The 26925-nt window shown below is 42.0% G+C and overlaps 3 protein-coding genes and 1 pseudogene across 5 annotated transcripts in view; 2 read left to right on the top strand and 2 right to left on the bottom strand.

Moving 5' to 3' along the window:
- Positions 1-13258, bottom strand: part of ALG9 (ALG9 alpha-1,2-mannosyltransferase) — an 87086-nt gene extending 73828 nt beyond the window's left edge. For both annotated transcript variants that reach the window (XM_087821549.1, XM_087821550.1), the window contains exons 1-6: positions 13128-13258; positions 12185-12323; positions 11260-11394; positions 4330-4400; positions 2931-3019; positions 894-1029 (exon numbers count right to left, since the gene is read on the bottom strand). In XM_087821549.1, the coding sequence (XP_087677675.1) occupies positions 894-1029; positions 2931-3019; positions 4330-4400; positions 11260-11394; positions 12185-12323; positions 13128-13258 (701 nt within the window). The remainder of the gene's footprint in view (positions 1-893; positions 1030-2930; positions 3020-4329; positions 4401-11259; positions 11395-12184; positions 12324-13127) is intronic.
- LOC107531301 (small ribosomal subunit protein eS6 pseudogene) lies at positions 8732-9533 on the top strand (annotated as a pseudogene).
- Positions 13259-16327: 3069 nt separating the features above from the next.
- Positions 16328-20613, bottom strand: FDXACB1 (ferredoxin-fold anticodon binding domain containing 1). The gene is made up of 5 exons (XM_016205331.2): positions 20442-20613; positions 20066-20222; positions 18428-18631; positions 18111-18269; positions 16328-17766 (listed from the first exon to the last, which is right to left on the bottom strand). Exons 1-5 carry the CDS (start codon positions 20611-20613, stop codon positions 16584-16586), a joined length of 1875 nt encoding a protein of 624 aa, XP_016060817.2. The 3' UTR covers positions 16328-16583.
- A 172-nt stretch (positions 20614-20785) lies between these two features.
- On the top strand, positions 20786-25858 carry CFAP68 (cilia and flagella associated protein 68). 2 transcript variants are annotated; one of them, XM_016205343.2, is made up of 4 exons: positions 20786-21108; positions 23332-23562; positions 24048-24114; positions 24384-25858. In XM_016205343.2, exons 1-4 carry the CDS (start codon positions 21067-21069, stop codon positions 24557-24559), a joined length of 516 nt encoding a protein of 171 aa, XP_016060829.2. In that variant the 5' UTR covers positions 20786-21066; the 3' UTR covers positions 24560-25858. The 2 variants fall into 2 exon arrangements, with proteins under 2 accessions (XP_016060829.2, XP_087677674.1); XM_087821548.1 differs by lacking the exon at positions 20786-21108 and adding an exon at positions 22232-22344.
- The last annotated feature ends 1067 nt before the right edge of the window (positions 25859-26925 follow it).

Raw genomic sequence — 26925 nt, 5'->3', positions numbered from 1 at the left:
ATAAATGGTGAGATCTAATAGGCAACTAGGAATATATGAGGGAAACTGAAGAGATGATTGACTAGATATAAAGACACAGGAATCATCAAGATGGTTGCAAGACAGCAGAAAGTATAGAAGAGGGTCTCAAACAAAATCCCGAAGAATAAAATAATTTGAGGATAAAATACAGAAGATTGAAGGTGGAGAAACCAGCCTTTAAAAGGCAATTAAGAAAATTTTAAATGCCTATTCTCTGACTTAGTAACTCCCCTTCTAAAAATGTATCCCATAGATAAATGTCCACAAGTATACAGACATATGTACAAAAATGTTCACTGAAACATTGCGTGTAATAGCAAAAAAATGAAAACCAAATGTCAATAAGGCATTTGCTAAATAAATTATGGACAACCATATAATGGAATGCTATGCAATCGATACAATGAACAATATAAATCTATGTACAATAGAAGATATACAGGGGCGGAAGAGAGGAGGAGGGGGACAATGGGGGTAGAAAAGGGGATATCTGTAATACTTTGAACAGTAAAGATAAATTAAAAAGAAAAAGTGGCTGGGTTCAAAAACATAATCTTAAAGGCAAGTTACTCAACCTCTTGGACTCTACTTTCTCATTTATAAAGCATGAATAATTGATTACTCTTGCAGAGTTGTTATAAGTTTTAGGGATAAAGTCTGTAACACAGATCAGATGCTCAACAGCTACTATTCTTATTAAAATTAATCAAAACAATAGCACTAAGAGAAATAGTCTTCCATTTCCCAGGCTTTGTAGATCCAAATAATTCCTCCAACTTTAGGTCCTACCCAGAGAATACGGAGATAACCTAATATTAAGATTTACTATATGCCCAGTGATACAAGGAAGACGAGCTGTGTTAGTTTCTTACCCAAGAGCCGCACTGAATGGCCAGCCGACGATAGCCCCAGCTGCTACTCCAAGCACAGCGATGGAAGTCTTGTCCATGTACCAGCCAGTCATGGCTATCAATGTAGTATACATACAGAAACTACTAGGAAGAAATGCTGCAAGAATAAAGAAATGAAAAAAAGGGGACAGGGACAAGAGTTTGAGATTTATTAAGTATCAATTATTAAAAATTTACCTACACTGCAAAATGTCAATAACCAGGAACATATTTTGAGCAATGCTATATCAGAAATGGGTAGTAAAGTGATATACCTTTAAAAAAATGAAATGCAATGATTTTCTTATTTTCTCACTCCTATTTTTTAGGTACCAACACAACACCCAATTATACCATACCAACCATGCCATTCCTCTCCCGGCCTGTACCCCAAATCTAAAACTTAGAGAATTTCAGGTTCCCCAGGTATAGCTCCAGGTTATATTTCCAGGCAGGGAATATGCTTCGAGAAATTTAGAGCTGCTGACAGTCTGTTTCTGAAAAAACTTATCTTCTGATAGTCTCTGAGGCTGTCCAGGTACCAACCTGTACCCTGTAGGAATTCTAGGAAGCCTTCTCAAGGGTCAAATGTTGGATGGCCACACTGCTTTGCATCCTGCATCCACCCAAGTGTTGGTTGGTTGCTTTGCACTCTGCATCCACTGACATGGATAAGCATGGCCTTTAGATGTCCTCCTAATTACTTCCATCCAGCATTGCTTTGCTGTTGTATATAGCAGGGGACTGACTATTTTCAGGTTCTCCGTAACAGTGATGTTCGATCAAAGTGTTTCTACCAACTCTACACAAAAATGCATATTTCCTTCTCCCTGCTATATGAGGCCCACTTCCCCTAGCACTGGGGAAGAAAAGTCAGTACCAACTCTGACAAGAACCATGATGAAGAAACTCAGCAAAGAGATAGAGGCTCTATATCAAAGGATGCCTTGAATGGATCTGTGCCTTAACATCCTCAACTGAGATTACAAAACGAAAGGCACTCCCAGGGATCTCCCTCACAGAAGAATCAATTTGAGGAGTAGCAAAGTAACTAAAAAACATGTGCAGTACAACCTTCACAGATGAATGCTAACTAGTATCAGTGCCATCCACAGCTGTAGATTCCAGCTGCCAATGTAGAGGCAAGGGGAGCAGAAGAATCTGAGGTCTCTACCAGCCCAGAGGGGAGAACACAGTCTCATTTAGGGCAGCGGATCCCAAAGTTATTCAGACATGGAGCCCTGAGGTGGCTGCAGAGCAATATAAATTTTGATAGTCAATGAAGAAAACATAAATACTTCTGAGCTGGATACTACTTTTTGTGCATACTTAGTATGTAAACTAGATTCTGGTACACTCAAGCAGAAATGAAAACTGAGATAATTATATTTAGTAACTTAATTTTTCCAGAGAATTGGGAACAGGATACCTTTTGGCAGCAAGTTACTTTGGTTCAGCTCATGGAACACAAATGTTCACTGGCAGCATAATTTAAAAGCCACCACTCTGGATTGAGGTTTTTATTCTCAATTTCTACAAGCTTAGTGTAAAAAAAGCTCAGCAGAAGATGTATACTTTTATAGAATACAATGCAAATATTGGGCAGAAAGAAGAACTGTCAAGAACAGAGTTTTTAGGCACAAGAGCTTTCTTGAGCAAAACAACAAATTGATTTTCCTTCCCCTAACAACAAAGAAAGGCAGAGGGTGCCTATGTTTTTCAGCCTTGCAGTGACAAAAAATACAACAATGTAACAGAAAGCAACCTGATGAAAACAACAGCTCTACCACTATGAACTGTTTGACTCTCCACAGGTCATTTCATCTTTCTAAGCAAAAATGGGAAAATATTTATCTTACTTAATGTTGTAAAGGTCAATCAAGATCGGGTAGGCAAGAGTGGTCTGCATATTATTAACATGTTATACAAATATAACCTATACCTGGACAAGTTCTTTCTTTCAATGCAACTGTGAAATATCAGTGAACCTGTTATGCCCTCACCTGGTCCTTTGCTTACCTGAAGATGAGCAGAACATGCCAGTGCTGAGAACTAAGAAGGCCAGCATCATTCGACTCACATGCAGCCCAAATTTCTTGCACACAGCCCTAGAAGGCAAAGGCTCTCAGCATAGCAAATCTTCAGGATGGAAATTTCAAATCAAAAGACAAAAACATGCCTGCATCTCAGAGAACACTAAAGATGTAAAGTCAATACCAAATGGGCTTCACAGGTTTGTTAGCAATGTTTGTGTGCATAAGGAGAGAAGCTCTCTCCCTACGAGGAAATGTATCCTTCCTGTGCTAAAAGTATGTCTACTAACAATAGGAAAACAGCCTGATGTTGTGAAAAAATAACAGGCCTCAGACTCAGACAGGCACAGGTTCAAATCTGGGGTCTGCCACCTACTAGCAGTGAGACCCTTGTCTAGTTACATAATCACTCTGTCAGACTCCTCATCTGTAAAAAGAGGACAGCAATACCTACTCTGTAAGGCTTCTGTGAACAATGCATGGCAAAGTGCTCAAAAGAGGGCCTGGCACACAGCTGCTCAAAAAATGGTAGTTATCAGAAAAAGACTAGGAGATGCACCCAAGTGTTGATAAGTCGTTATCTAAGTCATTGTTTTTCAAACTTAAGCAATTATAAACTTCCTTTTACTTCTTTCTTGTAGGTTTTTTAAAACTCTATATATGAAACATTATTAAAAATTATTATTGTTTCATTCAGTCAAAATTTGTTGACATACCCATATGTTAACCAGTTTCCTGCTCCAGTTCCTTATCGAATCTCAGGGCTTCTTTCTGAAATAATTGTGCTTTTTCCTAAGTATATCCTTTAGAAGTTCCTTTAGTGAAGCTCTGTCAATTGTAAATTCTTTTTCTTTCTTTTATATATTGTCTGAAAAGTCTTTATTTAGCTCTTGGTCTTAAAAGGTGGTTTAGCTGAGTATACAATTTTAGGATGACAGTCATTTTCTCTCAGCACTTTGAAGATATCTTTTTTGAGAAGGCTTCTTAGTCTAACTGCCTAACGCTCCTTTATAGGTAATTAAGTTCTCTGTCAACTTTTAAGATCTTTGTTCTTGAAGTTCTACACAGTTTCACTAATTCCTTTTTAATTATCCATATTAGGATACATTACGCTTCCTGAATCTGTGGATTAGCATATTTTTTTCATCAGTTTTGGAAAATTCTTAGCTATCACTTCCCTGAAAACTGCCTTTCCCCATTCTCTCTATTATCTCCTAGAATAGGGGTGGTTTCTTTCAAACAAAAGATTGCATTTTAGATACAATATTAGGAGCTAGAAGGAAAGTGTTTTCTATTTTTAAACACTGCTAATACTATCAGAAAAATAATCTGTTCTATATTGGGCTTCCTTACAGCACTTTTAGAAGCAAAGCTTTTATACTCACTTGTAAAAGTAAAGTTCACAAATACAGCTCACAAAAGCCAGAAGACATCGTAAAAAGTAAAAGACAAGAATCTGAAAGAAACCCAGAACAAAAAAAACAGAAGTCACAGATACAAGTCAGCAAAACTCTCAAAGATGAAACCACTCTCATTCGTCATTAATAACACTATAAATTGATATAATCCTTAGAAAAACAATATGTATCAAGAACCACAAAAATTTTCATATCCCTAAATTCAGTATATCTATTTCTATTATTCTAGCCCTCAGAAGTAACTATGTAAGTAAATACGGAATGGGAGGTTCCAGTCATGAAAATGTTAACTGCAGCACGATTAATTTAGAAAAACTTTTTAAAAAACTACAAAATGTCCAATTATAGGGAAATGGTTAAATAAACTAGTCCATATCTATTTCATGGACTATTATACAGATATTAAAATTTATGGTTACAAAAAAAGTGAAAAACTTCTTACATGAAGCTTATTCATTCAACAAACATTTCTTACACAATTGTATAGATATAAATGTGAACAAAACCAACTCCATTTGTTCCAGATTTCAATTCATTTTTAAGTTTTCATGCTATGACCTTTGACAAACTTGACTATGTTTAGCAAGCATATCAAAACAAAGCTTTCTAGAGGATGATTATCTGTGTTCCTTAAAATACAGCCATAAGTATATATACATACATACATACATACATACATATATATATATATATATATATATATATATACACACACACACACACACACATATATATATTAGGGAGGAAAAAGGGGAGGGGGAAGGAGGAAGGAAGGGAGGGGGGGAGGGAGAGGGGGGGAGAGAGAGAGAGAGAGAGAGAAACATCGATGTGAGAGAGATCCAGCAATCAGTTGCCCCCCATACTCGCCTGACTGGGGATGAAACTAGCATCCTAGGTATGTACCCTGACTGGGAATAGAACTGGTCACTTTCCTGTGCATGAGATGACACTCCAACTGAGCCACACTGGCCAGGATGCCATACATATTTTTGACAGCAACAGCTGGAATAGCATGACAGCCAAGATAAATATCAAACTGGTAATAGTATCGAATATAAGCAATCATCTATCACAAGACCACCAGGGGGTATGGCCCCTGGCGCTACTGCATTTTTTGTCTCTTTGACTTGTCAATTATTAGTACCCACGTTATACTATTAAAAAAGTACTGTAGCCCAGCTGGCATGGCTCAGTGGTTGATCATTGACCTATGATCCAGGAGATCGCGGTTTGATTTCAGGTCAGGGCACATGCCCGAGCTGCAGGATCAATCCCCAGCTGAGGGTGTGCAGGAGCAGCTGATCAACAACTCTCTCTCATCACTGGTATCTCTCTCTCTCTTCCTCTCCCTTCGTCTCTCTGAAATCAATAAAAAAATATATTTTTTTTAAAAAGTATTGTAACAGGAGTCTGGTAGCAGAAAATAATTTGTGTAAAACTGCTGGGCCATCTCTCCACTCTGGCCCAGTCTTTCTGTAAGTAAATTACCCTCTAATAAATTCTGTTATATTTCATGGAATTGCCTGCTTCATCTTTCAGTCTGAAAATATCTTTTCATTATGGTGGACATTACACCTCTGCTCCATCATTGGACAATAATATATTAGGTACTGACTATTACAAAATACTAGATGAAAATGCATAATACAGTATTACTTATACATCAGAGTCATAACAATAAACATCAGAAGTATATGAAAAGACTGGAAAGAAATATAATAAAATGGTAAAAGTGGCTGTATCAGGCTAGTGGAATTTAGGTACATAATCTTCTTCCTATCTTCCAAACTTTGTAAGGTGGTTTTATTAATTTTAAAACTACGAACATCAATTTAAAAAATAAAAAACAAAATAATAGGGGTTGTATCAAATAGCTTTTATACTATAATATACTGCTATGTTTAAGAGGATTGAATACCTCAGAATATAAGCATATTTAAACATATACTATGATTAATATAACTGCATATAACATGAAAATACTTTCCATTTTCATCACTATAACAAAAAAATTCAACAAAAAAATTCAACAAAAATTTAACAAAAAGAGTTAGATAAAGTGACAAGTAAATGACAAGACTCATTCATTAATTCAATAAAAAGTACTGCAAACATACTATACATTGAGCAGTATTCTAGATGCTACCAGGAATATAGATAATTTTAGTACCAAGTATATATGTTTAAGGACTCCTCACCTAGTTGGGAAAGGTAAAAAACACATTTTCAAAGTTAAAAATTAACACGAGTTAATGTAAGAATGGTATTTGGGAACAGGACAGTGCAAAAAGATACAAAAAAATAAATGAGGTATAAGTAGAATAAAAGAAGCTAATTTCTATATATTCAGATGAAAGAGAAACCAAGAGATTCACCTGACAAACCAATGACACTAATACGGAAATTCACAAGACTTAAATTAAGATCAAAAAGCAAAAATCAATTGTGCTCCTTGATATCAGCAATGACCACCTAAAAAATTACCATTCATAACAGCAACAAAAAGTATAAAAAAATCTAGGCATTAACCTATAAAGACTGGGTAAAGCCGAAATGGATATATTTTAAAAATTTTATTAAAAGACAGAAAATCTGCCCTGGCCGGTGTGGCTCAGTTGGTTGAGAGTCATCCCATGCACCAAAAGGTCACCAGTCAGGGCACATGATCAGGTTGTGGGCTAGATCCCTGGTCTGGGTGCGTGGGGGAGGCAGCCAATTGATGTTTTTCTCTCACATCTATGTTTCTGTTTCTCTCTCTCTCTCTCTGTCTAAAAAAAAGAAAAGAAAAAGAAAACCTGACTAAATATATTTTAGGGATAGAATGACTTAACAATATAAAAACAGTAATTCTCAAATTAATATGTAAATTCAGTGCAACTCTTCTCAAAACCCAGCAGAATTTGACGGAGGGACAAACTGACTCTAAAATGATATTTAAATACAAATTTTAAAATGAAGAAAATGAGAAATTCATCAACCAGATATTAATACATATTACAAAGCCATAATAAAAATTGACCAATGCCATAGAAAAAAGAGGCCAGAAACAGACCAATACGTATGGGATGAGGTATATGACAGAGACGGTATTACAAGTCAGAAGGAAAGGGATAGGTTACATAGCAGGTGGTGCTGAAAAATCCACTTCACTAGCAAAAATAAAGCTGGATTTTTCCACAATTAAATAAATAACTCACATGGATTAAGTCTTTTATGTAAACGGTAAGATTATAAAGCTAATAGAAGAATGTCTTTGTGACCTGTGGTAAAGAAGGATTTCTTTTAGAAAGACCCCAAACCCACCAACCATATGTGAAAAACTAACTGGTTTGACTACACCAAAATTAAAGATTACTGTTCAACAAAGGACCACAGACAAAGTTCAGAGAGAGATGACAGACTAAAAGAAAGACTTCCTAGTATCTAAAATGGGTGGGGAATGTCCAGCTTGCTTTATCCAGCCAAAACACCAAGAAAGGAATAGTCTAACAAGACAGGAAACTTGTAGACAATAACCACTCAATTCCAGCCATGCACCCCAGAAAAAAATATAGCTCCACTTTCACCAATGTGATCAAAGGTCCAGGTCCAGCCATGGCTGGTGTGGCTCCATGGTTAGAGCACTGGCCTTTGCACTGAAGGGTCGCTCGAATCAAAGGTTTAATTCCCAGTCAAGGGCATGTACCTGGGTTGTAGGTTTGCTCCCCACCCCTGGTCAGGGTGCATGTGGGAGGCAACTAGTCAATGTGTCTCTCTCACACTGATGTTTCTGTTTCTCTCTCTCTCTCTTCTCTCTGTGTCTCTCTCTCCCCCCCCTCCCTCCACTCTGTGAAAAAGTAACAGAAAAAAAATATCCTCAGGTGAGGATTAACAAAAGCCCAGGTAGAGTAGGAAGCCAGGGCTTTTATCTTCACCAGAGGTAACAGCTCCCTCTTCTACCAGTGTCAGTGAGGACCCCTTGGAGAGCCTGTACCTCCGCCTGTTCCCCTCCCCCACCTAGCAATATAGTCATGTGCTCCTTGATGATGCAGATATGTTCTGAAAAATTCAGTGTTAGGTGATTTCATCCTTGTGCGAACATCAGAGACTGTATTTTCACAAACTTAGATGGCAGCCTAGCAACACTTAGGTTATACGGTGTATCTTACTGCTCCTAGGCTACAAGCCTGCACAGTACGGAATTATACAAGACAACACAAGATTAAATCAAGCACACGAGAAAATGATGCACTCAAGAGATGCAGTCAACACGAGATGTATGAGGCTGTTGCCAAAGTAGGACAGCATACTGCTTTACAACAAACTTTTTTTTAATAAGTACAAAGAATACACTCTAAAATACTGATTAAAAGTTTAGTATATCTTTTTCGTGGCGCCTCGGAGACGGTTGGCTGCTTCAAGATGAAGCTGAACATCTCTTTCCCAGCCACTGGCTGCCAGAAACTCATTGAAGTGGACGATGAACGCAAACTTCGTACCTTTTATGAGAAGCGTATGGCCACGGAAGTTGCTTACGCTCTGGGTAAAGAATGGAAGGGTTATGTGGTTCAAATCAGTGGTGGGGACGACAAATAAGGTTTTCCCTTGAAGCAGGGTGTCTTGACCCATGTTCGTGTCCGCCTGCTGCTGAGTAAGGGGCATTCCTGTTATAGGCTAAGGAGGAATGGAGAGAGAAAGCACAAATCTGTTCGGGGTTGCATTGTGGATGCCAATCTCAGTGTTCTCAACTTAGTCATTGTAAAAAAAGGGGAGAAAGATATTCCTGGTCTCACTGATACTACTGTGCCTCGTCGCCTGGGGCCCAAAAGAGCTAGCAGAATCCGCAAACTTTTCAGTCTCTCTAAAGACAACGATGTCCGCCAATATGTTGTGAGAAAGCCCCTAAACAAAGAAGGTAAGAAACCAAAAACTAAAGCACTCAAGATTCAGTGTTTTGTTACTCCACCTGTCCTGCAACACAAATGTCGGCGAATTGCTCTGAAGAAACAGCGGACTAAGAAAAATAAGGGAGAGGCTGCAGAATATGCTACACTTTTGGCAAAGAGAATGAAGGAGGCCAAAGAAAAAAGCCAGGAACAGATTGCCAAGAGACGTACGCTGTCCCCTCTGAGGGCTTCTACCTCTAAGTCTGAGTCCAGTCAAAAATGAGATTTTGTAAGAGTAACAAATAAATGAGGACAAACATTAAAAAAATAAAAAATTTAGTATAGTAAATACATAAACCAGTGACAGAGTTGTTTGTATCATTATAAAGTAATATGTACTCTACATAATTATATGTGCTATACATTTATTTTTTAATCCTCACCCAAGGATATTTTTTCCATTGCTTTTTCAGAGTGCAAGGGGGATAGAGAGAGAGAGACAGACAGAGAGAGGGAGGGAAGGAAGGAGGGAAACATCGATGTGAGACACACTGATTGGTCTTCTCCTGCACCCACCCCGACCGGGGACGAGAGAACCTGCAACCCAGGTATGTGCCCTTGACCAGAATCGAACTCGACACCCTTTTGTCTGAAGGCCCGCGCTCTAACCACTAAGCCAAACTGGCTAGGGCTGTGGTGTACTTTTATATGACTGGCAACACAGTAGATCTGTTTACACTAGCATCACCACAAACACATGAGGAATATGTTGCATCCATCACTGAACCAGGGCATCATTATGTGGTGCCCCTAACCTGCTAGGGTGGTATCAGTGGAGGCCTGTTGGGAACCTAGACTTCTACCCTCACCTGCATTAACAAGATGGAGTGTATCAAAAGAAACCAGCTTAAACAGAAGGCTTAAATACGATCCAGAAGAGCGGAGTAGTGCAGAAGCACGCTGGACCCATGAGTAAGATCCAGTCTCATGATGTAATAACCAAAATATCCAAGTTTTAACTGAAAATTACTTGTCAACCAGGAAGATCTCAAACTGAATTTAAAAAAGTCAATCAATAAATACCAAAAGAGAGAGAGCTGTTAGGATTACCTAAGTTTTAAAGGAACCATTGTAAAATTGCCTCAGTGAACAACTAAGAACATGCTTGAAACAAATGAAAAAACAGAAAGTCTCAGTAAGGAAATAGAAGATATAAAGAAAAACCAAATGGAAATTTTACAACTTAAAAATACAATATCCAAAATGAAAGCTCAATAGATAGGATCAACAGTGAAATGGAGGGGACAGAGGACATAATTAGTGAACAGGGAAGATAGAAGATTAGAAATTACTCAATCTGAACAACAGAGAGAAAAAGAGACGGGGGGGGGGGGAAGAACAGAGTCTCAGGGACCTGTGGGACTAAAATAAAATATCTAACATTCATATCACTGGAGTCTCAGTGAGGAGAAACAGGGCAGGGCTGAAAAAGTACTAAAAAAAAAAAAAATACAGCTAAAAACTTCCCAAATTTGGCAGAAGACATAAGCCTAAATATTCAAGAAGCTAAGAAAACCCCAAACAAGACAAACCCAAAGAAATCCATGCCAAGACACATCATAGTCACATTTCTGAAAAGTAATCAAGTTAGATCTCGGTTAACTCCTAACTATCCTTCGGCACTGTTTAAATTAGGCTCTCCAAATATGCTATCCCATTGCACACTGGTATTCTTCTTTCATAAGACTCATCACATTTACAATTACTTGTTCAATGTCATCTTCCCTATTAAACCATAAATTCCATGAGGGGAGGGATTTGGTCATTGTTACATCTGTAGCATTTAAGGAAGTGTTTAGCAAACAAAAGTTGCTTAATTAATATTTGTTGAACAACAAATGAATAAATAATTCTTCTTCCAAAAAAGTCCCCTCTTAACTACCAACCTATTTTGTCTTTGTCTCAAAACTGTTCCAGGGACTCACCTCTTGATCAGTTGTGACTGCTTCCAGGTTGGCCTGCCCTTTCTTACCTTATTAGTTTGTAGAATTCTTGCATGAAATGCAGCTGGCCAGGCATGAAGCAACAGGTAAGCATAGGAGCGAATGGCATAAACTGGGGAATATTCCCAAGTCTGAAATCCCTTCCCATAGATGAGGTAGTGTGTCTGAAAGTACAAAACAGATGAATTCAGGGTTATAGTGGCCACAAGTCCTTATTAAAAGGATGAAGATGAAGTTTTTAAGCAAAAATATTAATGAGACGATGGTACACAAAATGCTGAAACTCTCAACAAGATTTGCAACTAATGGGTAAGAATCAAAACGGCCAGGTATTAAAAAAATATTAGGTCATTATAAATTCTACAAGATTATTGTTTGGTCAACATTAAAACCCTGAATTTTACCTTCTAGTTATTTTTCCTTAAACCACCTACACTAATCACTTTTTTTTAATGAAAAACGTGATTTGAAAATTTCACCTCTAAATTTTCTATAATAGGATGTCAACAGGCTTATAAATCTAAAAATCAAGAAACAGCAGTATAAGCATTCTATTTAGTACGATATTTACCTTAATAAACATCAGAAGAAATAAGTAAGAAAGTTGAAAAAAAGTGGCTGCCTCTGGGGACTGGGATTTGAACATAAGGAGTGGAACAGGGAGCTACTGCTTTTCCTTAAAGTTTTGTAGTAGAGGTTAATTTTAAAAACAATCTTAAAGTATTATTTTGATTTAAAAAAAATTTAAGGAAATTACACCTTCTCATAAAACAGCCAAGTTCCCTATAGCCTTCAACAGTAACTACTACTAAATCATCAGCTTAGAATACAAAAGTGAAAATAAAGTTATTTTACTAGTAGTCACACTTGTAGGTATTATTTGTATCTTGATTGGTAACAAGATCCCAAGCAGTGAAATCAACAACAACAAAAATACCCAAAGAAGTCACCTACAGGTTCCCAGTAGTTGAATGTTTCATCACAGTCGGAGATGTTGCTCAGGAGAGCAGCACATAACCTCGCTGAGAGCAAACACTTGAAAGCAGTAGATCCTTCAGGTGCCCAAACTTGTCCTGCTTTGTTCCCAGACAACCTGCTCAGAAGCAAAAAAAAAACAAAGTACGTGTCAGGGGGGCCCTGCTAACTAGAAGGACTAAAAACTAGACAAAAAAAGACAAGAGTGGCAAGGGACATTAAAGCACTGAAGCGTTCACCTGTAAAGGGGAGCGCCTAGCTGTTCTGAGCGGACCAACCGCAATCATTCCCTCCGCTTCCCGGTTTTCAGGTGAAAGCTAATTCACACACTTTAGTTCGTGGCACCTATGACGCTCCATTCACGTAATCACTCGCTTGAAGACCACAAAGCTCTCACCCCGTTTCTTCCTTCTCTTAGCAAGGCCGTGGCTTTCCACGGCTTCATTCCCTGGCTCACGCTCCCCAGGGAGAGGCCCGACCGGCGCCGGGAGCCGTCACCTCAATTCCGGCTGCGGGCCGCTCCTCCCACGCAGTCCCCGCAGTCCCGGCCTCGGGGAGAGGCGGCCGCTGGAGCGGGAGGTTGGGGGCCCTCGCGTCAGAGTGAAGGGTGGGACTTTGGGAGAACGAAGGCGGCGGTGAGAGCGGGGAAAGGTGCACCGCTCCCGCCAACTCCCACACCGGGGCGCCAGCCCGCTCGGGGCCTGGCCGGGAGCCTCCCGGACCCGCGCCCTGGGGTTCTTTACAGCACACACGGCGCCCGAAGACGGGGGTCTAGGGCGGGGGGCAGGCGGGACGCTGCCCGCCCAGGCAGAGCGGGAGGCCCCGCGCAGAGGCAGCCGGGCCTCCCGGGAGAAGGGGCGCGGGCAGACCCCGGGCCGCTCGCGCCGCCGCCCGGCCACGCCCCCGCCGCCCGCACACCTACTCGGTCCTCGGCTCCGCGCCGCCCGCCTCCCGGCTGCACAGCAGCTCCCGCAGCTTGTCCGCGGCCGAGGCCGGCTCGCCGCCGCTGCTCCCGCTTCCCTTTAGGCGCTGCCGGGCCCCGCGACTCGCCATCGCCGGCTTGGGGGAGCAAGGTAGGATCCGGCCCCCTGCGAACACCGCGAGGTCGGAGACAGCGCCGGCTGGAGAACGGTGTCCGCCGAGGGACAAAAGACCTCGACATGCGCAGAAACGACTAAGTGACAGCGTTACTGGGCCGATTGGGGCAAATCCCTGAAAAATCACAGAAACGGGACCTGAGAGTACTTTTACTGTCACAGTTATCCCTTCCACACACTTGTAAGGCTGGGCATTCCTCCCTCCCTCTAACTCTCTCTTCCTTCACTTTCCAGCATTCTCCTCTCTCCTTCAAAAACCTTTCTTCAGTCCCCCCTATTTATAACTTTTTTCAAATGTTTTTATAAATTGGTTTTAGAGAGAGGGATATAGAACCATCGATGAGAGACAAACATCTTTGGGCAGCTTCCTGCACACACGCGCGCGCACACACACACAGCCTATTTAAAGCAGCACAAATAGTGATTAAACTGCAAGGAGATATTCAGTTAAAAATCACAGCACAGCCTACCAAAGGGAAATCCTCGAAAGGTCACTGACAACTTGCCCTCTCTGTATTTTGGTAAGAATGGTAAGGACAGCCTGGGGCTAATAGCTGCTTGAGAGAGACATGGCCATAATGGCAGAATATAGAATGAAAAGTGAAAGACATGCTATGCAGCAGATTCCCCAGACACCAGTGACTGCCATTGCTACTGCAGCAGGATGGTAAGCATTTTACAGGTTTTACCCTTTTTAAATTTAATACTCATAGCAACCTTGTTTTATTGAGAAGGAACCTGAGGCCCAAGGTTGCATAGCTAGGAAATGATGAAGCCATATTCCAACCCAGGTCCATCCCCACCCAGGAGCCATATTCCAACCCAGGACTTACTACAAAGCTCATCCAACCAGGAGATCAGGAGCTTTCTCCTGACTTCATGCAGGCATTTTTATATAGGCATCTTGATGATATCACACCTGTGACCCCCAGTGGTGGTTCACCTGTTCCTGAAATCCTCCCTACTCCCCCAATCACAGCTCTGTCCCACCCTGTGGAGTTCTGTACCAGTAATTAAAACAAGTTTATAGGGGGAACACTAAACTTGACAGGGTCCCAGGTTATGATTTCATACTAAAAATTCCCAAGTACTAAAAATGGCAATTGATCATATTGCTCAATTCCCACATTATTAGTTACCAAATTCAGACATCCTAGCATAGGTATCTTATACTTCCATCTCCTTTTCATTTTACTCTAATCCAGGCCCCTTCCTGCCTATACCTAGGACTACTACAATAGCATCCTTACAGGGACCTTCCATCTCAAATTCATCTTGTGCAACACTGTCCAATTAATTTTCAAAAGCACTACTCTTGTGTCACTTCCTTAATTAAAAATCACAATTTTCCTATTGCCTGCCAAATAAAGTACAAGCTCCTTATTTTAGCCTCCACGGTCTTTCATGAACTAATTCCAGTTCCAACTGCTTTTCTAATCTCATCTCCTATTACCTTCCTATACACATTTTACATTCCAACTAACTAGCTTGAAAAGTGCCCCATATGCTCCATTATCTGTACCTCTGCTCAGGTATGCCCTCTGCCTGGAATCCATGGCCTCCCTGCCTAACAGTCCTCCCATGACATCCTGTCCTGAAGATCCAGCTCAAATGTTACCTCCTTCATGGACCAGGCACTACTGGGGATGGAAGAAAGCTGTAAATCGCTTACCTGCCTTTAAGGAGTAGTCTATGTGGAGAGCTAAGCAGTCCATGTATCCATAAGAGATGCCTTTATTCTTCACTCCCCACACTTACTCCTGTGCCAGTTTTCCCACTTGTTAATGACCTTCTATTCTTCCAGTTGCTCAGGTAAAAACCCAGCTAGATTCCTCCATTTCTCTAACTCCACACCCTCTCCCATGCACATATATTTAATTCATCAGCAAGTCCTTCTAGTATTACCCAATCCAACTTCTTACACCCTGGTCCAGGTCACCGTTCTCTCTTGCTTGCATTATCATAATAACCTCCTAATGTTTCTTTGCTTCCATTCTTGCCTTCCTATATGTGCAGTTCTCCAAATACAAGAATAAATAAGACAGTTACTTCCTTCACAAAGTTCACAATATAATTCCAATTGGTAGAGCCTAACTATTAACAGAATCATTTATTAATTCACATCAGAGTACCCCATTCTTCAGAGTCCAGGGCTGAGCCAATCTCCCAGTGTCCCTTAGAGATGCTTACAATTGAAGGCCCTCATACCGGGTGGGGGGCGGCAAACTTTAGAGCTAATCACAGTTGAGAGATTACTGTTGAAGAAGACTAGGGAAAAAGAAGTAAAGCGGCAGAAAGAACCTGGGCTATCAAGTCGGACCGATCCAAATACGAACTCTAAATCTGACACTTATTAGTTCCATGACTTTAACAGTAGTCAACCAGTGATTAAAAATGATGTTGCCCAGCCGGGCATGGCTCAACGGTTGAACGTCCACCTAGGATCCAGGCGATCAGGGTTCAATTCCCAATCCGGGCACATGCCCGGGTTGTGGGCTCGATCAATGACTCTCTCATCATTGATGTTTCTATCTCTCTTTCTCCCTCTCCTTTCCTTTCTCTGAAATCAATAAAGATATATTTTAAATAAATAAATAAACAATAAAGATGATGATACCAATACTAAATATGAAGCACTTGCAACTTACCCAAGCTAATAAATGTTGCTCTGTCTGACTCTAAAAACCATTCTTGTAAATAGAGTTTAGTGAGATGATACAACAGAGTTCAGGGAAGAGGAATTGACAGTGTGGAAGTATATATTCAATGAGACACTCAGGTTCCATTGCCTCTTCATCTAAAGTATATGATGATGTGGGTTTTTGTTTTGTTTTATTGATTTTTAGAGAGAAATGAAGGGAAAGGGAAAGAGAGAGAGAAACACCGATGTGAGAGTGGAACATCGATTGGCTGCCTCCTACACACCTCCTACCAGGGATCAAGCCTGCAACCCTGGCATGTACCCTAATCAGGAATCGAACCAGCAACCCTTTGGTGCACAGGATGATACTCAACCGAGTCACACTGGCCAGGGCACATGATGATGTTTTATTTGTTTTCCTAGTCCTTACTCAGGATCAAAATACTGCACAACTCTAAAGGTCACCAATCACATTACAGTCTATAAGTTTAAGCGATAGAGTCACTGGTATCTTTAGAGTCAATAGTCACAAGGTAAAATATTTTACAAAAAACAGTCCAGAAAGGACTCCCAGTCACAAATTGGTTTTTTTTCATCCCACACCCATGAGGATCACACTGCAGAAATGAATTTACTAAAACTATCGAGGTGTCACATGTAGTCGCTGTTGAATCTCTTTCCTAAACTGGGACTGCATTGATGCTGCCTGCTGCTGGGTAAGGGCCTTGTCACAGGTCTGGTAGGTCAGTCTATAGCAGAGACTGACCTGTTCAGTCTCAGGATGCTGATAACGACTAAGAAATTCTATGGATATGACAGTGTCTTGAGACACTGCTCGGGCCACAGTGTGAAACTCTAGTTCATCAAATCCTTTCTTTTCATCTATCCAAAAACTAATATCATGCACATAGCTCGGAGGATATAGGGAATGGCTTTTAAAGGGTTCTATTTTCCCAGGGACAAAATTCTTCAGGAAACGTTTATCAAAGGTCCACAACATCCTCCAGTCAGAGATACCCCAAACAAGCATGGCTAATAAGTCCAAGTTCATAGACACAAACACAAAACACTGGTCTTTGTGTATAATGGTTGGAACAGATGTGGTAACAGACCCAATAATCAGATCCTTGGCACAAACTGTGCCAAAATTATGAGACTTCACCTTAATCATACAATCTTTCCCATTTGGCTGAAAGACGAATTCTACTGAACTGCCCAGTTTAGAGCCCTCCAGCAATGTCTGTGTCAGAAGGCTATCTAGAATGCCCTCCAGGTGGTCCAGTAGTGACTGAAGACAGCCATCCTTCATATTCTGATTAAACCCAAGGATAAATAAAGTCTCGTGAAATGCTGGCATTGTGAAAGGCAAGATGTGGCACTTCCGAAAGACAGGTCCACTGAGGATGTGCAAAGAACCTGGGAGGAAGTCAGGTGCTTGGATGACAGCCTGAACATGAACTAGGAGAGAAGGCCTAAGCCAGATCTTGGCTTGGCCATAGATTCCTTCAGGAGCCTCTTCCTTATTATCTCTTCCAGGGCTCTTGGGAAGGCTAAGTTCTGAAAACGACACAAGAAAGGCCTCCATGTTTTCTGTTGTCCCACCAGCCAGGGACTCAGAACTTGAGTTATCCTCAAGGAGATTAATGCAAAAGGCAGCTGATAGAATGTCACAGTTCCAGGAAGTAAGACTGTTGGTTTCTCCCTGTGGCAGCAAAGGGGAGGAACACTTCAGCCTTTTTAGAGGGAAAGCTTTGCCCAGTTCAGCAATCAGTTTCTCATTTATTGTTTTGATAGGATGACAGGAAGATGCTTCTAGGAAACCCCTGTTTAAACACAAACACAAAATAACCTTTTTAACTTAAAATAAGAAATAATTATAATATAGTTAGAATTAAAAGTGAAAATAGCTGAAAAGAATTATCCTTAAGTTGATCCTAAAAGCAGACAAAGAAATTATCCACCATAAACAGAACTCTGACAACCACTATCCCTATAATATATCAGAACATTTTGAATTCTAAGGAGGCTTATGTAGGCCAGACTGACAAGTATTCAGAGCACCAACATCATTAACAGTACATGTAGCATCCATTCAATATATGGTTGCCATTAAGCCAATCAGGATACAGCTAGAGATAGAAGTGATTTCTGGTAAAAGAGCAGTTACCTGTTCAACTTGCCTACAAGTGCTTCTGGTTCTGGAAAGGAAAACCATTGGTCACCCAGTTTGACTCTGAAGATTCTCGGTTGCGAGCCTTCAAAGGGTAAGCTCCGGGTGAAGATATGGTTCAAAGCACCTTCTACATGAAAGGACTTATCTTGGCTCCTGGCAAAATAGACACCAAGTACGGAGTCTGTCATTATTAAAGCAAGCAAGTATTTCTGAGACTGAATCAGGAAATTGGCAAGGAAAAAGTTTGCCTATGAGATTTTAATTTTGGTCATTAGAGAGCTGAAAAGGCTTAGACCTCTGTTATTACTTACCTATATCCAGTGCACTTGTACCCTGGCACAGCCTCACAGTTGAAGGGATGCACATCACTTAAAATGAATCCCCCCAGAGCTGCCATGGCAACCACTTGCCAACTGTTGTGCCATTCTCTTATGGGATTATCAGCAGGAGTCCCACCTTGTCCTCTACACAATGCCACATGGACTTCTCCTTCCTCTGCAAGAACATCTGCACAGCTAATGGGAGGAGGAGGACACCAGCCATTTATCAGAAATGAGTAGAAATTACCACAGGAGTTAGTTGTATATACATGGTTTGGCTGAGAAATAATTAAAATCCAGTCGTACCCATTGGCAAAGGTCTATTAGACTTCAAATATGCAAAGAAAGTAGCTGGAGCCCTGCTGGCATGGCTCAGCGATTGAGCACCAGCCTATGATCCAGAAGATCTCAGTTCAATTCCTGGTCAGGGCATATTGCTGGGGTTGCCGGCTCCCCCCACCAGTAAGGGGAGGGCAAGAGGCAGCCGATCAGTGAGTGACTCTCATCATTGATATTTCTATCTCTCTCTCCCCTTCTCCCTTCCTCTCTCTGACATCAATATACATTTTTAAAAAAGAAAACAAAGTAGCTGGAAGTAAATAAGAGTGTTTACTTATCCAGTGTTATCCTGGTGTTATCTAGCTTGGTATCTGCATTCTTCACCTACATGTCATAGAAAGGTCAATGTCTGCAAAGTTCCTACACAGGATTCACTGATCAGGCTGTTCTTCCCGGTGGAAAAAGTTGTTCCTTTCACTCCCCTCCTGCCTATTCGAATTGTACACTTCAAATACTGTCTTAAAATACTGTCTCTGTGAAAAGTTTGACAACTGTGACCCAAAAAGACCTTCAATTGTGTCATGTTTTGGTGTAATAGTGTGAAGCAGCGATTTTCAACCTTTTTCATCTCATGGTGCACATAAACTATTAAAATTCTGTGGCACACCAAAAAATATATTTTTTGCCGATCTGACAAAAAAAAAAAAAAAAAAAAAGATATCAGTTTGATTCATTCACACCAGACGGCTATTATTGTTGTGTTGGCTGTTGTCATTTTCTTATTTGACAGTCTAAAGGAAAAGAGGTCAGTGCCCCTGACTAAATAGCTATTGCATGTTTTATCAATTCCTGCAGCACACCAGCGTGCCTCCCGTAGCACACCCATTGAAAATCGCTGGTGTAAAGCACTGTGGTAAATTCCCGATAATTGTATGAGGTAATTACTATTAATATCCTCAGTTTATAGATGAGGAAACAAAACAGGATTAAATAAGCTTACCTAAAATCATGCAACTATTTAGTGGGTGTGGATTTGAATCCAAGCAGGTTGGCTCCTAAATCCATGCTCTTCACCATTAGACTACACTGGTTACCATTATTTTGCATTATCAAAACAACGTGATCATCCCTTTACACACCCAAGAGCACACTTATTTGTCCTTATATTTAGCATTTAGGGTTATTGGTCTGCCTTTCCAACTAGACTGTGTGTTGTTCTTTTGGAGCTTTATATTCTCTCTAAATCTAGCAGAGTCATTTACACACGTATGCCTAACTTCCCAAACTGAAATGTTTGAGTGCAGTAGGTAATGAACATCTTATTACTGGTGAGTGCCCTCCTTTCCTCACCTCTGGAAAAACTTGGCAAGCAGGTCCCTGTTCCTAGCCACCCCAGCTTTGCGTCCACAGTGCGGAAAGTTAAAACAAATTCGATCAAACTCCCTGTCGCGCAGTTCAAAGGCATCTGCCAGCTGGGTGCAGTCCACGCCAAAACGTATCCTGGCACCTGGCACGAAATACAGACAGGAGGCCGTGTTAAGACCCGGGACCAGAGCAAACCCTTCCCTAACCTGAAGCGTGCGAAACCACCCAGGTCTAGGCGTGGAGCGGGCTTTCCGTAAACCCTCGGGGGCCTTCCGCAGCACCCCTTGCGTCACCGGAGTCCCCGCGTTCCGCCGGGGCCCGCGCCGCGGGGCGGGGCCTCGAGGAGGGTGCGCCTCGCTACCTCGCTGGCGCAGGCGCTGCAGGCTCTCCCGGGCCACCGGGTCTCGCGCCAGGTCCTCCGGGCGCTGGACGCAGGTGGCAGTTAGACTAGTCCCGGGATCCAGGGTCTCGCTCACGGCGGCGGCGAAGGAGAAATTCCCCTCCCCAACCAACAGGAGGCGCCGAGGGGCCATGGCCTCCGCGTGCTTCCCGCTCGCGTTCTCGGGAGCGCTCATTTATTACGTCACTGCCCTCGCGGGTCTCCGGCCCCCCCCTCCTCTCCCGTCGCGGGTTGATGACGCACCCACGGCGCTAGGTGGCCTTGACAAACTGGCACTGCAACAGCCTGGGAGGAAAAGAGCTATGGGTGCCAAAGGGAGACGCCGACCACGCTGTCCCCGAACCCTTCCCACCCCCTCGGGGGTGTCAACATAAAATCCTTTTAACCCGAGGGTGGCCCGGAGCGACTTCGTCACGCCTGCATGAGGTCACAAGCAGTCAGTAGCGCGGCGGGGACAGGCCGAGGCTGAGGCGAGTTCGGCGTGAAGGACGCGGGGCGGGAATCGGGCCCAGGAGAGGCTGAGACCGGCTGTGTTCTGCACGCTCCTGCCGCAGAGGAGTTTAGAACAGTCTTCGTCCTCTCCGAAATGGCTGCTGCCCATTGTCCCTACTGCTCGGAATTCCTCCAGGTGCTTCTATCTCCTGCTTTTATTCATTCCAGAAATACTGAGTGCCTGCTGTGCGCCGCTGTGCGGGCGGTTAGATGGACGTGTACATGGATGCGCCAGGGGTGGCCTGGGGCTTCCCTGAGCTTCTAGTCTGGTGACGGACGCACAGCAAGAGAGGCCGCCCTGACAGAGCTGCGAGGGGAGCCATTCAGGGTGCTCGGTGAGCCCGGAGAAGGGAGACCTTACCGTTTGGGGGGGCGGGGGAGTGAGAGATCCCCTGGCACATCGAAACCTGAATTGAAAGCTAAGGGGGAGGGGGGGATACACCTTACCTGGGTCCAGAGGAGCAAAGAGGCAGAAAGAACAACATATGTAAAAGCGTAATAGAGAAACAGTAGTTGAGTTTGGCTGAAATGTAGTTGGAAGGAGAGTGGTTAAGAGATGAGACTGAAAAATTAAGCAGGGGCCAGGACATATATAGAGCATTGTAAGCCAATTTAACAGCCTGGACCTTATTCTAAACCAGTGGCCAGACACAGAAACATTTTAAATGGGAGGAAGACACAATTCAATTGTTATTTTCGAAAGTCCTGCTTTTTTTATGGAGAAGAATTGGAGAACTAGACGGCTAGCAAGGAGATCCGATAGGAGGCTGCTGCAGTAATCGAGTCCAGGGCTGATCCTGATCTGAATTGGGGCTTGGCAGTGGGGATGGAGGATTGTGGGCTAATTCAAAAATCAACAAGACCTAGTGATTGGGTGGATAGAAGGGGTTGAAAGAGAAATCAGTGTCAAAAATAAACCTGAGGTTCCAGGAGTAGACAACTGAGTGGGTGGTGATATCTGTCCAACAGCCATAGGACAGTATCACCTTGGTCTGTAGTCTGAATACTAAGCCTGTTGGACTTTGTGGGACCAGATACTCTGTAGTCATCATGCTGTTTGTTGACATCAGTGCATGCATCTATCTTCACAAAGGCACACGGTATGAGGACAGTTACCTTTAAACCTACAGTATTCACTTTGTCCCTACCTGTGAAAAAAGTGGGTGAGCAGTGACTCCCAAATCATGGCCACCTGGTCATGCTGATCTAGGTGATCTACATTCTTTCTTTGCTTGGAGAACTGGGAAGGCCAGGCTTAGTGACATCTCTTCTTTTAAACAACATGGACCAGAAGAGTAAGGCTTTTTGTTGCTCTCCTGAAGAATCTACAAACAACACAAACTACACAGTAAATTACTTTTCTTCATGGAAGGTATTGTTTTGCTCCTAAAGGGACCAGACTTCCCCCCCCCCAAAAAAAAAAAAAAAGGGTAGGCCTTTGATTTCTTACAAAAATTGAAATTCAGACATTGGTCATTTGATATGTTCAAAGAACTGTTGATTGAGAGGGCAGACAGGAGGAGAGGGTGTGATAATTAAGACACAGATTCTGTCTTCAGAGATCTACAGTCCAGTACAGGGGATTGGACACATACTTCAAGAACTCTTGACACATTGTAGAAATTATAAATATAGAAAGATATGAACACGAAGTAATATGTGACAAACAAGAAGTTAACAAGGGAAATCATATGGAATAAGCGGCACTTGAACTGGGCCTAGAATGAAGGAAACTATCATTTATTGATCATTTATCTAGTTTTCCAATTCTTGCTTCTCCCTATTCTCTTTGACTATAGCAGTACTCTTAATCCTTTTTTTTAATTTTTTAAACTGATTTTTAGAGAGAGGAAAGAAGAGAGAGAGAGAGAGAGAAACATCAATGTGAAAGAGAAACATTGAATGGTTGCCTCCTGCGTGCACCCCAACCAGGGATCGAACCCCCAACCTGGGTATGTGCCCTGACTGGGAATTGAGCCTGCTCTCTTTTGATGTATAGGACGATGCTCCAACCAACTGAGCCACACCAGCCAGGCAATACTCTTAGTCGTTAAATTCCCACATCTCAAAATTACTTGAACATTTAGCTAGTATATAGTATTGGGGGTATTAAAGTTTTTCTGTCTTCCTGAGGGGGAGCATTTAATCTATATAGTCATCCATTACTGCTGATTGAGAGGATAGGCCAGGGGACTTGTGGACCTGGAGAAAAAGAAACGGAAAGACAGCAATTAAATTGGGATGAAAGCCTAGACTCAGTAAGGTGTGCTTATATTATGCTTGGCCAAGAGTAAAAAAGGGATGCCTTTTCTGCTCTCTGATTTGTGTCACAAGCTTTTCTATTCTCATCTTTTCCCAGAGAGAGTACCTCACCGGTTTCCTTTCAAACCCTCACTATGGCAGCCTCATTAATGCAGATGGCCATGCTGAAGTGTGGACAGATTGGAATGATATGTCCAAGTTTTTCCAGTACGGATGGAGATGCACCACTAATGAGAATGCCTATTCAAACCGTACCCTGATGGGCAACTGGAACCAGGAAAGATATGACCTAAGGAATATCATGCAGCCCAAACCCTTGCCTTCCCAGGTAAGCTAACTTTCTCTTTCTTTGTTTCCTTCTGTTAGCAAAAGAAATACCAGTGGCCCTTTGAGAGGCAAGAATCTGATAACTTCTAATGCTGAAATTTCTCATGCATTCAGTGAAGTGGTTGGGGGAGGGCCGCAGTTCTTAACTAGAATACCTACCCACTTTACTATCAAGTTGAATATTATTGTAAGGTAATAAAAAGATGGGTAGCACTCTTTCTGTTGCTTCTGTTTGAACTTTATTAATCTACAGAAATATATAATGTCTTCCGACTCAGGCTGGGTTTTCCCCTGGTCCTTGCCCTTGTAGCTCTCTGCAAGCAAATGTGCAAAGTTTATGAAAGTTAGTAGGATCTAGAGCAATGACATATAGACCTCTAGTTAATCTAAAATATGACAAAGCCTATTAGAATTCATATCACTCTGTCCTTTATTTCTGAATATTGGTTATAGACTCCTATATTTTTAATCTATTTTTCTTTCCAGTTTGGACACTACTTTGAAACAACATATGATACAAGCTACAATAAAAAAATGCCACTTTCAACCCATAGTAGGTGGAGTATTCTTTTTAATTCTTAAATTCTCAGGACCTAATCCAAGGCCTGGAATATAGAAGGAACTCAAATAAAAGTAAACTGAATGACTGAATAAGTGAATGAATGAATAAATGAATGAATAAATGAATGAATGAAAAATTTCTCTTTTCTGAATTTTACAGGACTCACTTTTTATTCCCTCAAAAGTGAAAGTGAAATTGGTTACTAAGACTCCTTGCTATTGACTGATTCCACTTGTCTTTCCTCTTTTCTCTTCCCTCAGGATTTAAGCGAGAGCCTCACTGGTTCCCAGGACATCAACCTGAGCTGGATCCTCCTCGATACAAATGCACAGAAAAATCAACTTATATGAGTAGCTATTCAAAACCTCAAGTTGGGCACCACACTGTGTGTGTGTGTAATAATAATAACTGCCCATTTCAGAGTCCAAGATTCTAAGAAAGAATAAGAAGCTTCATTTTTCCAGAATAGAATATAGAAGGGAGCACATTCTAAGCACTACTAAGAATTTTGCAGACTACAGCAGTTTCACTCTCTGAATAAATAAAGCACAGAAAATGTTCTCTACCCACTCTTAACCAAGATTTAAATGTCAAATTTAAGTTGATTACATCTATTAGTTACACATTAGGGGTGTTGTAGGAGGGCATTAAAAAGAAGCATTTCTCTCAAATCTATAACCAGTCTGCTCTTCCCTGCCTTTCATCAGGAGCAAAATTCAGTATAACTTAGGTTGCACTTGGCTAGATGCACTCTGGATATGAGTCTGGTATTCATGGTTAGTTAGTGTAACTTTAATGTGATCTTAATGAACATTCCTCGTAAGGACTAGAAAAAGAAAAATAACTTTTATTATTATGGAGAATTTTAAACTTAAAAAGCAGACATAATATTATAATGAACTCCCATCCTTGAAACTTTAGGACCAATTTTGCTACCCTTATCTACTTTCTCTGTGTTTTAAAAATTAATTTTGTAGTATAGCTAAGAAATTATATCATTTTATCTATAAATATTTTCATTTATATTTTAAAAGGTATGAATATCAATTTTGACTCCCCACAAAGATCACCACAGAAACCTGTCGATCAAACAGAGCTGAGTTATTAAACCTATAGCTTGACAGAGTATTGGTAATGACTCAAAAGGGGAATATTTGGGTAAGTTATCTTCAGGAATTTGGGATAAGAGCTCAGTTGGTTTAAGATGGGTCTTTCAAAGTGGGGAACTGGTAAGGATTGAGAAAAGGTTGTGATTAGTTTAGGGTTAGTGAACAGAGGGAGGCAACGGTCTTAATTTTTAAAATGCTAGATTTCGGGAGATCCAAGGTGGTGGCAGAGTAAAGGTGGATGTTACACTCACCTCCTCCTGGGACCAAGCTAGAATCACAACTAATATACAGAGCAATCAGCATGAATAACCAACTGAAGACTAGCTGAAGAGAAGTCTTATAACCACAGATTTACAGAAGAAGCCACGTTGAAACTGGTAGGAAGGGTGGAGACGGGAAAAGGGCTGTCCGGCCTGGGCCAGTGTGGCTCAGTTGGCTGGGTGTTGTCCTGTGCACCAAAAGGTTGCTGGTTCAATTCCCTGGCAAGGCACATTCCTGGATTGTGGGCTCGATCCCCAGTAGGGGGCATGCAGGAGTCAGCTGATTAATGTTATGTTCTCATGTTGATGTTTCTCTCCCAATCTCTCTCTCTAAAAATCAATAAAATATCTTTCTAAAAATGAAAAGGGCTGGCCTCACTTCCCTTCAGGATTGCAGCAGCTGAGATTCAGAAGGGATATCTCAGCTGCAAAAGTTCCCCCTGAAAAGTCTCAACCCCAAGGTGGGCACCCCAGCCCAAGCACCAGAGCTGGGAAGAGGTACCTATATAACTCTGGCTGTGGAAATTAGTTTTTCACAAAAACTGACATTCTGTCCATCAGAAAGAGATGGAAGTCTGCTAGAGACACAGGTGCCCTCTTAAAGGACCAATGCACAAAATCTCGTTCATAGCCACTCACCCTGGGCTCCAGCAGAAGGAGGGCAGAGCAGACTAGAGTCGCATGAGGAGAGTTGGGTTTGTGGCTCTGGGTAAAAAGCTGAAGGGACAGCCACCAGCATACCTGTGCTGAATCATTCATGCACTGCAGACACCATCTCTCTTGGATGGAGCACTCCCCTCCATAAGGCATCAGCCTGGGGGAATGAAATAGCCCCACCCTCAGTACTCCCTGTAGCCCCACCCTTCAGAGGTTGAGACCTGCTGAGGAGTCAGTTGCCTAGGCCAGGGTGTAGAGATCTGGGCAGACTTGGTATGTCAGTGACTGAGTTGTGTAGCTTTGGGGCAGAGGCCATTCTCCCAACTTTTCCATGAACTTGACTAGCTCTTCCCCCTCACTGGAGATCTGCTAGCCCCAATCTCCGGGCTCCTAGCAGCCCTCACCCTCCTGATTCCTGATGGCTCTGCCCTGCCAAGATCTGGGCAGAATCCGGGACAGACTGAGTTGTGTGGCTATGGAGTGGGGGTCAGTCCCTCCACCTTCCTCCAACCAAGCATGACTGGGACCTCCCTCTCGATGGAGATCCACTAGCCCCATCCTCCTGACTCCTAGCGGCCCTGCTCTGCTGATATCAGGCTCCTGGCAGACTCTGGGACAGACTGAGTAGTATGGCTCTAGGATGGGTCATTTTTCCCCTCACATGCCTGAACCGTGCAGAGCTCTCCCTTCACACGGCTAAATCTTGGTCTGTTTGGGTCTGATAAATTCTGTTGGCCTCACTTGATAACTCCTTGAGACCCCACCACAAAACTGTG

The sequence above is a fragment of the Miniopterus natalensis genome, chromosome 11, assembly GCF_054644295.1.
Source record: "Miniopterus natalensis isolate mMinNat1 chromosome 11, mMinNat1.hap1, whole genome shotgun sequence".
In the NCBI taxonomy this organism is placed as follows: Eukaryota; Metazoa; Chordata; class Mammalia; order Chiroptera; family Miniopteridae; genus Miniopterus; species Miniopterus natalensis.
The sequence above is the reverse complement of the archived record's forward strand: the minus strand, read 5'-3'. Positions and strand labels throughout refer to the sequence as shown.

Excerpts from the sequence above, each read along its gene's own strand:
- CFAP68 (XM_087821548.1), top strand. The coding sequence starts at position 22,255 with ATGGACCAGAAGAGTAAGGCTTTTTGTTGCTCTCCTGAAGAATCTACA. Across the intron at positions 22,345-23,331 it reads ATTACTTTTCTTCATGGAAG|AGAGAGTACCTCACCGGTTT; the intron begins GTATTGTTTTGC and ends ATCTTTTCCCAG. Across the intron at positions 24,115-24,383 it reads AATGCCACTTTCAACCCATA|GATTTAAGCGAGAGCCTCAC; the intron begins GTAGGTGGAGTA and ends CTCTTCCCTCAG.
- FDXACB1 (XM_016205331.2), bottom strand. The coding sequence starts at position 20,613 with ATGGCCCCTCGGCGCCTCCTGTTGGTTGGGGAGGGGAATTTCTCCTTC. Across the intron at positions 18,632-20,065 it reads CTTGCCAAGTTTTTCCAGAG|CTGTGCAGATGTTCTTGCAG; the intron begins GTGAGGAAAGGA and ends TCCTCCCATTAG. Across the intron at positions 18,270-18,427 it reads TACAAGTGCACTGGATATAG|GAGCCAAGATAAGTCCTTTC; the intron begins GTAAGTAATAAC and ends CTATTTTGCCAG.